Raw genomic sequence first — 12334 nt, 5'->3', positions numbered from 1 at the left:
GTGCACTTACAACTGAACCTATGCAATGTGATACTGCTCATGTCTACCGCAGGGGGTCTTTCTTTGCACAGATAGCCTGTACGGCTGACCGGCAGGCTGAGACTGATAAGCACATGTGTGTACTCACTGTAGATGGCAACCGAGTAGAGGCACTGTTAGACTCTGGTAGCTTGGTGCACTTATAAAAGCTGAGCTGGTGAACCCCTTGAGGCATACAGGGAAAACTGTTGGTGTGACCTGCATACATGGGGATACTCGATATTATGCTACGGCCGAGGTGAACATCGAGACACCATGTGGCTCTGCTATAGTTTCTGTGGGTTTGGTGCATGGTCTGGTGTACGATGCAATATTGGGGAGAGACTTTGCTCACTTCTGGAAGTTGTGGGAAAGCCGTTTTGTTCCAGAGGTGAACAACCCCGTTCCATTTGAGAATGTTGTCGATGTAGTGGAGGAGGGAGTTTCTTCTGAGTCAGAGTTATTCCCTTTTTCTACTATGGTTGGCGAACTAGAGAATGCGGAACGTGATGGTGGCCCGCCAACTGATGTGCCTCCCATTGAGGTGGGAAGTGTTGTTGGGCCAGGTGATCGTCTGCCTGATTTAGAGGTCAGAAGAGAGGTCTTTGCCGTCGAGCAGTTGAATTACCCTACTTTGGTAAAAGCCAGGGAGAATGTAAAAGTAGTTGATGGTAAACCCGTAGACCCTGATAGTCCTTTGTCCTATCCCCACATGGCAATGTGTCAGGATTTGTTATATCAGGTGACTAAGAAGGGGGAAGATGTTGTGGAACAACTAATAGTTCCCAAAGCCTACAGAAGAACAGTGTTGGATCTGGCCCATGGTCATATAACGGCAGGCCATCTAGGGGTAGAGAAAACCACTGAGCGAATAATGCAGAGGTTTTTCTGGCCCGGGCTTCATAAAGAGGTATCTGACTTTTGCGCATCCTGCCCTGAGTGTCAGTTTCATGCTCCCAGGCCACATTTTAAGGGTCCACTAGTTCCATTGCCTATCATAGAGGTGCCGTTTGAAAGAATAGCGATGGATTTGGTTGGACCCTTAATGAAGTCTGCCAGGGGACACCAGTATATTCTAGTCATAATGGATTACGCTACCAGGTACCCAGAAGCGATCCCGTTGCGCAATACGTCATCCAAGACCATTGCCAGAGAGCTAGTTCATGTCTTTAGCAGGCTGGGTATACCTAAGGAGATACTAACTGACCAGGGTACACCGTTTATGTCCAAAGTCATGAAAGAGTTATGCCGCCTGTTCAAAATCAAACAGTTAAGAACTTCGGTTTATCACCCCCAAACCGATGGGCTGGTCGAGAGGTTTAACAAGACGTTAAAACACATGCTTAGGAAAGAGGTCGACAAGGATGGTAGGGATTGGGACTACTTATTGCCGTATTTATTGTTGGCCATAAGAGAAGTTCCCCAGTCCTCCACCGGGTTTTCGCCCTTCGACTTGTTGTATGGGAGACACCCAAGGGGGTTACTAGACATTGCCAAAGAGACATGGGAGGGGCAGTCTAGTCCTTACAAAACGGCGATTGAGTATGTTTCTCAAATGCAGGAGAGAATTGCTGCGGTAGTGCCGATAGTGAGAGAGCACCTGGAACAGGCTCAACAGGCACAGCAGAGGGTATACAACCGCAATGCTCGGTTACGCAGCTTTGCTCCTGGGGACAGAGTGTTAGTATTGTTTCCCACTGTGGAAAATAAACTTTTGGCTAAATGGCAAGGGCCCTTTGAAATCTTAGAAAGAGTGGGGCAGGTCAATTACAAAGTTTACCAGCCGGGTAAAAGAAAGCCGGAACAGATATACCATATAAATCTGTTAAAGCCCTGGAAAGATAGAACGGTACTGTCGGCCGTCCGAGACCCTCCAGTAAGTCCAGGGCCCTTAGTTCCCGAAGTGACAGTGGCAAAAACCCTGTTGGCAATTCAACAACAAGAGGTCAAGGAGTTTCTGATTAGAAATAGGGTGCTGTTCTCTGACGTACCTGGGAAAACCTCGGTCATTAAACATGACATCATCACTGACCCAGGGGTTAAAGTTAATCTAAAGCCCTATAGGTTACCAGAAGCACAAAGAGAATCGGTGTCGAAAGAAATTAAAATTATGCTAAGAGTTAGGGGTTATTGAAGAATCACATAGTGAATGGTCAAGTCCCATTGTGTTGATTCCAAAGCCCGACGGGAGTGTGCGTTTCTGCAATGACTTCCGAAAGTTGAACAGTGTTTCAAAATTCGATGTCTACCCGATGCCAAGAGTGGATGAACTGATTGAGAGACTAGGGACGGCAAGGTATTTAACCACTCTTGACCTAACCAAAGGGTATTGGCAAGTACCGTTAACCGAGAGCGCCAAACAAAAGACAGCTTTTTCAGCGCCAGAGGGCTTGTTTCAGTACAAGATGTTGCCCTTCGGGTTACATGGGGCACCCGCTACCTTCCAAAGAATGATGGACAGGATTCTAAGGCCCCATAGACGGTATGCGGCTGCTTATCTGGATGACGTGGTCGTTCATAGTCCTGATTGGCAGTCTCACTTACCCAGGGTGGAAGCAGTGTTGGACTCCATCTATAAGGCAGGTTTGACAGCCAACCCAAAAAAGTGTTGTCTAGGCATGGAGGAAGTAAAATATCTGGGATACACCATTGGCAGAGGCCTGATAAAGCCTCAGCTCAATAAAGTTGATGCCATACAAAACTGGCCACAGCCTCTGAATAAGAAGCAGGTGAGAGCCTTCTTGGGAATTACGGGGTACTACAGGAGGTTTATACCCAACTTTGCCACCATGGCAGTCCCACTGACTGACCTGACCAAAGGCAAACAAAAAGTCATGGTAGAATGGAGTCCTGAGGCAGAGAAAGCTTTTCAGGAGTTGAAAGTAGCGTTGTGTTCCCAACCAGTCCTGACGACTCCTAATTTTGAAAGGGAATTTATAGTACAAACCGATGCATCAGAAGTAGGTATAGGAGAGGTCCTGTCCCAGAACAAGGAGGGTGAGGAACACCCTATTTTCTATCTTAGCAGAAAGTTGAATGTACATGAGATAAACTATGCCACAGTGGAGAAGGAGGCGTTGGCCATAAAGTGGGCGTTAGAGGCTCTCAGGTACTACTTGGTCGGAAAAAAGTTCAAATTGATCACTGACCATGCCCCTCTGAAGTGGATGTCTGAAAATAAGGACAGTAATGCGAGAATTACAAGATGGTTCTTGGCGTTACAAACTTTTACATTTTCAGTGGAACACAGGCCAGGAAGCCAGCTGGCCAATGCTGACGCGTTGTCACGCGTTCATTGTTTGGGGGCTTCAGTTGTTCTGCCCCACAGGTCGAAACAAAGGGGGGGATATGTGATAGGATCATTGGTAAAGTGGTCTGTGGCAGGTACATTTGTCCCAGATTCCTGTCTTTTGTGTTTTAAACCCCCAGGAGAAAGTCTGCAGTGTAGCAGGCTTGAGTTTCGGCTTTTTGAAAAGCCGGTTTGGGACCTGGGGGTTGTGGGTGAGAGGAGAGGGAGGGAGGGCTCCACCCACGGCCACTCCAGGTTTTGGTTCTCGCAGCCTGGTATCAGGCTTGTTAGTTTTCCACCTGAGAGTGGCCAATATAAGCCTAGTGTGTTTAGGGCTGATTGTCTCACCTGGGAGAGCAGACAGGGAGTTTGCTCAGAGACACTTGGATACCTAACTGTGAGTGTTGTGCTGTGCTTTTGTTGCTGGCGAGGGCATTAGGCCCTGCCAGGTTCTGGTAGTGAGGGAACTACCTGTGAAGTTAGTGCCCCGACAGGGCTAGGATTTATATTTATGTTTTCTTTATGTTTCTGACATTGTACAATAAAGACTGGCGCCGACCAGCTTGTACTTGCATCCAGACTGGTGTGCTGCTTCCCTGCTGCTGTGTGTGTGTAAGGAAGGAGTCCTCTACCCAGGAGAGGGACCCCCTAACCTAACTGTGTCACAGTATACTGAAGTAAAATTACAAGAATTTCATAAGTGGCAAAGGCTTTTATTGACAATTACATTAAGTTTATGCGAAGAGTCAATATTTGCAGTGTTGATCCTTCTTTTTCCAGACCTCTGCATTCGCCCTGGCTGCTGTCACTCAACTTCTGGGCCACATACTGACTGATGGCCGCCCATTCTTGCCTAATCAATGCTTGGAGTTTGTCAGAATTTGTGGGTTTTAGTTTGTCCACCCGCCTCTTGAGGACTGACCACAAGTTTTCAATGGGATTAAGGTCTGGGGAGTTTCCTGGCCATGGACCCAAAATTTCGATGTTTTGTTTCCCAAGCCACTTAGTTATCACTTTTTCCTTATGGCAAGGTGCTCCATCATGCTGGAAAAGGCATTGTTCATCACCAAACTGTTCTTGGATGGTTGGGAGAAGTTGCTCTTGGAGAATGTTTTGGTACCATTCTTTATTCATGGCTGTGTTCTTAGGCAAAATTGTGAGTGAGCCCACTCCCTTGGCTGAGAAGCAACCCCACACATGAATGGTCTCAGGGTGCTTTACTGTTGGCATGACGCAGGATTGATGGTAGCGCTCACCTATCCTTCTCCGGACAAGCGTTTTTCCAGATGCCCCAAACAATCTGAAAGGGGATTCATCAGAGAAAATAACTTTACCCCAATCCTCAGCAGTCCAATCCCTGTACCTTTTGCAGAATATCAGTCTGTCCCTGATGTTTTTCCTGGAGAGAAGTGGCTTCTTTGCTGCCCTTCTTGACATCAGGCCATCCTCCCAACGTCTTCGCCCTGAAAATGGAGTCATTTGGCGCTGCAGCGACAATTCTTTCCATGCTCCATGTATCAGTTATATATATATATATATATATATATATATATATATAAATATCATACAAACTCGGCACTCACATGCCTTTCAAACTGCAACTCCTTTGAACATAGGGAGTGTTGGTTCCAAAATATTGCAATAATTTGTTAAGCTGACCACCGCTTCACGGTCGTTCCCATCTGGCCAGTCCCTACACTGATTCTCAGATAAATAAACTTGATCTGCCACCTTTGGCTCAAGCTGCATACATTTTAAACATGAAACTGGGTCCTGCCTTAAAGAGACAGGACTACACCCAGGGCTATCAGTTAATAAGCACCTGGAAAAAGAAAAAAAGTTTGTCTTACATTTGAAAAACAGGGTGCCCTAGCAAGTGTGACCACAAAATTTAAATAAACGACAGGCTTAATCCACGGCACTCAACCATCTGGGGTGCCCTTGGCATGTGACCAGACCATCTACATAAAAAATATCATACGCACTCACATGCTTTTCAAACTACAACTCCTTTGCTAGGGCACCCAGTATATATATACATTATTTCTTTAGTCACAAGCCAACCCTGTATTATGGGCTTTAGGCATTACAGGACTGGAGTATGCTTCGTTACACTTTAGTTTAATGTAATTGTTTATATGTTTTACAGATGTCTTATGAGTCCAGAAAATGCTGACCCTCAGTTCCACTTACAGTACAGAGGACCAGTGAGCATGAAGGGGAAAACAGACCCAATGCAAGTGTGGTTTTTGTCCAGAAAGAGCACAGAACCAGAGGTATGACTAATCTGGATGCAAGACAGCTGCTATCTAAACATTTAACAGCTTACAGTTTGTATTAAATATGAGGTTATAAATCATAGTCATGGGAATGATTCATGTACATAACATTACTATGTGCTTGTGCCCAGATATTTTTCAGCATCATTTGTCTGATTAACATCTACATTCACTGCAAGAAACATTATATTACACTTTTCTGTTTAGAGGACCAATCAAATTTAGGGAAATGACCCACCACCTGAATAGTGGGGATCTACACTTGTGACCAGAGTAGTGGCATAATGGGGGTGGTGGATTGTGTAGGGGGCACACATTGCTCTCAGCTGGGATAAATTCCACGCATGGGGGCTGATTCGGAGTTGGGAGCACAGCAAAAACAGCAATAAACTTTGTTTCTGGAACAAACCACACTGCACTGCAAGGGGTGAAAATACATGTATTTGTTTTGCATACAGGGTAAATACTGGCTACATTTGCATGTAGCTCACAATTACGTCTACCCACTTACTTGCTTTTACTGCTCGGAACCAGCCTCATGATGACCTTGTGTGGAGGTAAAATATTGTCCTGGGTCTCCCCAGTTGACAAGCAGGGGCCCATACAAGGATCCCTACTATTCTTCTATGTGTAAACTTACCACAGGTTCTATGGCTGATCAAAACCAGGTGCAATGCAGGCTTCAAGTCAACCAGCCACAGAACCTGTGTAATTGAGGAGTGTCCCAGGTTTAAAAGTATGGTAAGTCTAGGTAATAGGGATGGACATTGGAAGCCCGTCATCAAATGGTGGTAGCTAGCCTTCACATCAAATGCATTCAATGGCAAATCCATCACAATGTTAGCCCTGCAGCGTGGTGGGACCAGGGGCGGGGCCCGGAGCGGTGACTGTGTGTGCCTGCTGTTCCCAAGTCCCGACGCTGTCCTACATTCGGCTCCAGGTGTCTCCGTTCAGTCATGGCTGCCTCCTGGAGATCCCGCTCAGACTCCCGCACCATGACAATTCCCGGGCAGCCAGCTGTGTCTGGGGGGCGCTGTGTGTGTTCGCACAAAGAGTTGGGAGTTGTAGTTCTAACTTCTTACACCCAGGTTTGTCCAACATTGTACCATCGCATCTGATCGATATTACGATGCCCATAAAACGGTCTTCAGATGCAATCAGTTTTCTACATATAAAACCTCATTGTACAGATAGTGCGGAATTGGGGGTTTGAGGTGCAAAGTTGCGGGAACACACCTGCAGCCTTGGGACAGTCCCCCAAAGGTAAACTGCATCAAGAAAGTATAAAAAATTACTTTAGAACACCGCAAAATAGTACTTTCGTTTTGGGGGTGAAAAAAAACAAAGTTGGGGGACAAAATTAAAAACTAGCGAAATCGACTCCAGGGGGTCCCCCAAGTATACCCAAGCTTTTTTTTTGATTGCAGGTGCTTATACCCATTTTCATGTACCCCAAATTTGCTGGTACTACTTATTTTTACCCCCAAAAACTGCAAAATGCTATTCTTCATCACTTGTGCAAAGTCGCAAAATAGCACCAATTGAGACAATTTAAGCACCCCAAATACCTTCAGCAGGGCTATTCGGGGGTATCCATAGTGCTCCCAAATGTCAATGCATCTTTTGGGGGGTGTCAGGGTGATTTCCCCAAATCTGACAGGACTTTTCGCCGGTTTGAGTTTCGCCGGGACGTGTTTTTGTGTCCTTTGGAATTGAATAGGGCAAATCGCTGTGACGAGCACGATACTTTTCTGGAGGCAAAAGAAGCGATGACAGCGAAAACTCAGGCAGGCCCTTAGTCCCTGAATCTGTATACGAAGTGCTACAATGTAGCGGCCGCAGCTTTTTCATTCCAAGTTCTGTTGTGGTTCATATTACAGACACAGGTGCGCACAGATATATAAGTGCATAAATTGGGCCAATAATCTTCCTAATATACAAATGCAAGTAGCAAAACTACATTCTAAAATATTCTCACAAAATCATGTAATATAGGCACAAAGATAAAAGCACTATCATCTTCAGAGGTTAATACGCCATGTATTGTGTATCTGTATACTGTGCATCCGGAAAGTATTCACAACGCTTCACTTTTTCCACATTTTGTTATGTTACAGCCTTATTCCAAAATGGAATAAATTCAGTTTTGTCCTCAAAATTCTACACACAATACCCCATAATGACAACGTGTAAAAAGTTTTTTTTGAGATTTTTGCACAAATGAATTTATTCCATTTTGGAATAAGGCTGTAACATAACAAAATGTTGAAAAGGTGAAGCGCTGTGATTACTTTCCGGATGCACTGCACAAAGTGCTACAATGTAGGGGCCGCAGCTTTTTTCATTCCAAGTTCTGTTGTGGTTCATATACAGGGGTAAATTTACTAAGATGGGAGTTCTATTTAAGAAGTGATGTTGCCCATAGCAACCAATCAGATTCCAGGTATTATCTTCTTGAAGGTGCTAGATTAATGAGAAGTAGAATCTGATTGGTTGCTATGGGCAACATCACTTCTTAAATAGTTAGTAAATTTACCCCACACTCAGTTGCACACAGATACACAAGTGTCGCATATCAAAGTAATCAGCACAATCTGCTGGTGCACCCTAGTTGCGTCTTAAACACATTTTCAACAAAAAAACGCCCAATACTAGCAGAGTTGCATGGTACCTGGTGGCTCACTCACGCCAGGCAAGCCGCGCTGTGTGGTGTAGTGAGACCTGATGTATGAGGACACATCTGTAGGTGTATACACACTCTTAAGATATCTCACGAATGGGTCGGGAATCAGAAGATCTGTCCAACGATTTTATAATGGTGCGTACACACTAGACGATATGCTCCCTGAGCGATATCGTCTAGTGTGTCCCCGGCAGGGTGTGCTCAATGTTGTCCATGACATTGAGCACACCCGCTGAGCGATATCATTAACGATATCGTACAGCGCCGGGCTCTCTCCCCCATTCCATAACATGCAGCAACCTGACGATATCGTCAGGTTGGCCTGCATGTTAACCCAATGAACGATGATGACGTACGACTGAATGATAACGATTTCGTTTGGTCGTCCACTTTAATCGCCCAGTGTGTACGCACCATTAGTGTGCACCCAGTTTAAGGGGTCTATTTACTAAGCAGTGTTAGGAGACAGAGTGAAAAGTGATAAGAAAGTGATAAGGTGCCACGCGCCAATCAGCACCCAACTGTCATTTTTCAAATGCAGCCTGTGAGATGACAGTTGGGAGCTGATTGGCTGGCACCTTATCACTTTTCACTCTGTCTCCTAACACTGCTTAGTAAATAAACCCCTCAGTCTGAAATGACTGCAATGGATACTTATTTTGTCATTGTAATAAAGGCATTATACTTATCACAATTTCTTTATCTTTGTGTTTTTAAGGAATAAGTGCAATATAAAAGAGCTGAAAAAACAAGAATCCAGGGAAAATCACAAACTTATCCTACAAAGAACTTTTCTGTCTGACCTTGTGTTTTTTTCTGCTATCCCTATAACCTCCTCTGAGAGATAACATTTATTTGTTAGCTTCCTTCCCACATGTTATATTTAAATCTGTAAAATGTAGTTGCATTGTTTACTGTGAATATTCCAGTACTATATTATTATTAATATTATTATTGTTGTGATTTTGTGAGGCGTCACAGTGCTCCCCAGCGCCAGACAGTGGGGAAGACAGCATACATAAAACAGCAACATACATGGTAGTTATAAAAAATACATGCAGACATGAAAACAAATGGTAGGAAAGGCCCTACTCATAAGACAGCTTATTGACAAGAAATATAGTCATATGTTGCCCTGGTGGCAACTTGTAATGTGTGTGCCAAGTAATTGAGTTATTTAACTTATGTTTAGCACTGCTCTTGTTAATGAACGCCTACACTTTATAGACAAATATGATATCACTTGGAAACTCCAGCATTTGACAGAATATTTAACTGAGTTTAGCAGTCTCTGCCTACATCCCAGTCCCATTTTTATTCCTAGTCTCTGCCTACTTCCCAGTCCCATTTTTATTCCTAGTCTCTGCCTACCTCCCAGTTCCATTTTTAATCCTAGTCTCTGCCTACCTCCCAGTCCCATTTTTAATCCTATAGTCTTGAGTTTCAAATGTATTTAAAAGGGACCACAGTAGATATCGGAAATATCAGCTGTGGTACTTTTCAACTGCAAGAGCAGCCGCTATAGGTTTCTATGGGGACTGCTTCATCACTGAATTTACCAAGCTAAGGAATGATGGCTTTAGTCACTGTAGCCTCTGGGCTACTTCCATACCATTTACCGGGAGAGGGATCCGTAGCGATAACTGGTGATGATAAGTAATTATAATTATCGGGTCTAGAACCAGATAATTAATAAATCTGCTCCTCAGACACTACACACTTTGGGCTGATACACTTGGACAGCGCTGGTGAACAGACATAATTGCATATGCATACCCATCAGTGAAAATGGTGGAAGGACAGTATACAGATGTGTTAACATACATCTAGCCTCCTTGTGAGTTAAACAGCTGACTCGGTAGCACCAAGCGTCTTTTCGTGCAACTTTTTCACTTAAAATGCGTCTTATACGTAAAGTGATGTGAATAGGATGCACAAGCAACTTATGCTGATTAAAATGGTATGCAGCATGCCCATACTAGCCTAGCCTCCTGTTTCGGCAGGGAGCCTCCTGAAAATATAGTGCTGATCCCGGAACTCCAGAAAGGCAGGCAAGCCTTCCGGCGGCCCACGATTCCTCTGCCCCCCCCGCCACATGGTTACAATAGGATGATTACATCATCATGACCCCGCCCCCTGCTTCGCAGTGCTGATAATCTCTGCATTGTGTAGCAAGGGCGGGCCAAAATGACACGATCACGTGGCCACGCCCCCACTCCGCCCATAAATGCTGGGTAATATGTCCTGCCGCGCCCCCCTATGCCGGCCACGCCTCCCTGCTATGCCGACCTGGCTGCTTCCTTCCAGAGGGAGCACCCAGACTGTCGGCAAGCATGGGCATGCCTATATTCTGTGTGCAACTGTATCAACATGCGAAATGCTAAGTTACAGTGTCTCAGCCTCTGACATGCAAATATAACCGCAGGCGCAGACAGAATATAGACATGCCGCATATCATTTTAATCAGGATAAGCTGCTTGTACGTCTTATTCTCATTGCTTTGTGAATAAGAGAAAATGTTGCAGGAAAAGATGCTCGGCACTATCAATTCACACAGCGATCACACGTTATGTGTAATGTGAATTGTAGCGCAGAAGATAGATGTATGTGGACACATCTGTACATGACATTATGGATCAAGTCAGAAACTGGATATTGTTGAGATCAGTTAGAGATACCTGGACAATTTAAAGTAAATTACAAAGACATTCATGCACAAATCAAACCCAGATGAACTGACGTTCAGCAAAATGTTGTGTCTCTGCACAGCCCCGTTTTCATGCACCTATATGCTCTGACTCTAATAGTGTCCGTAACAAACACATTTACAAAACATTTAACCCAACTATGTTACATTTATTTTTAAATGTTTACTAGTATTTTGAATCCTTTATTCTGAGTGATAGTCCGTTCTGTCAATAATGTATATAATAGCATTGAATATGGTATGTATTTTAGTTAATAGTGCTAATTAACAGGGTATCCTAGTGTATTATAGTGAGATACGTACTTTTGACACGCTGAAACAAATGCTTGTAAATATTTATCAATATAAAAGTATTATATTTTAAATATGTGCCATATTTTAGAGAATTTCAGGATATCTATATATCGAATACAATCTTCATTGGACATACTGTACAATATATATTGTATTAGCTTGTTCCATTATTTGGTTAACTTTGTTGTAGAATATAAAGCATTTCTTAATGTTCAACTGTTTCTTCTCATAACCCGTTACTGTAAAAATATCCATAATAAATTATTTTTTCCATCACAGTATATATATATCAGTATTGTTTAAATACGGGTAAAATGTAGTTCACCATATACGTTATATGTATACTTGTTAACTATTATGCGGTTTGGAGACTGAAAACTAAAACCACATCCCATGTGTGACCGTTGCTAAATACATGCGGTTCAGGTCATACTGAATATGGAAACTGAATATACTGGAAAACATTCAGTCTTACCAGAGCAACTCCACTGCTGTCCAGCATCAGTCCTGTGGGGGGAGCCTGAAAAAATATTACTACGGACAAAAGGAGGACAAAGTGAATTTTGTTTATGGAAGAGATGTATCAAACGTGCACAGAGGACAAGTGAAGAAGTTGCCCATAGCAACCTGATCTCTTATCTGTAATTGGCTGTGCAGTTTAAAGCTGGGTACAAACTAGATGATATTTCATCCAATACCGCGGAGCAGAGAGACATATTGGCTACTTGGCTAGTGTGTACCCATGATATGCGCGCTTCCGCGGGTCGATCGTGACTTCCCCCATCTGCTCTACTGCAGGGCCAATGGGGGATGTCGCTAACAACGCCATGCTGCAGAATGCCCCATCCCATCGGACCCACATTGGCAAGTGTGTATGTACTTGCAGCATCCCACGTCCCGTCGCCCTTAAAGTCGGTCTGGGGACACATCTTAGAGACTGCTCCTTTATTTACAGCCCTATTATTGAGTAGTAGGGGTCACCGGAGGTTAAGTTTGGGCTTGGAGTGCTCCTTGGGAGCTGTCCTGTTCAGTCTACAGGGATTTCTTTATTTCCAATATGGCTT

The 12334-nt window shown here is 44.0% G+C and overlaps 1 protein-coding gene across 2 annotated transcripts in view; it reads left to right on the top strand.

Moving 5' to 3' along the window:
* GUCY1B1 (guanylate cyclase 1 soluble subunit beta 1) overlaps positions 1-11539 on the top strand; it is a 97840-nt gene extending 86301 nt beyond the window's left edge. For both annotated transcript variants that reach the window (XM_088475358.1, XM_088475359.1), the window contains 2 exons: positions 5457-5583; positions 8988-11539. In XM_088475358.1, coding sequence (XP_088331484.1) covers positions 5457-5583; positions 8988-8993 — 133 coding nt within the window. In that variant the 3' untranslated portion in view covers positions 8994-11539. The remainder of the gene's footprint in view (positions 1-5456; positions 5584-8987) is intronic.
* Positions 11540-12334: the final 795 nt, after the last annotated feature.

The sequence above is a fragment of the Taudactylus pleione genome, unplaced genomic scaffold, assembly GCF_031769625.1.
Source record: "Taudactylus pleione unplaced genomic scaffold, aTauple2 ptg000170l, whole genome shotgun sequence".
Lineage (NCBI taxonomy): Eukaryota > Metazoa > Chordata > Amphibia > Anura > Myobatrachidae > Taudactylus > Taudactylus pleione.
This window is presented reverse-complemented; position numbering and strand designations above follow the sequence as displayed.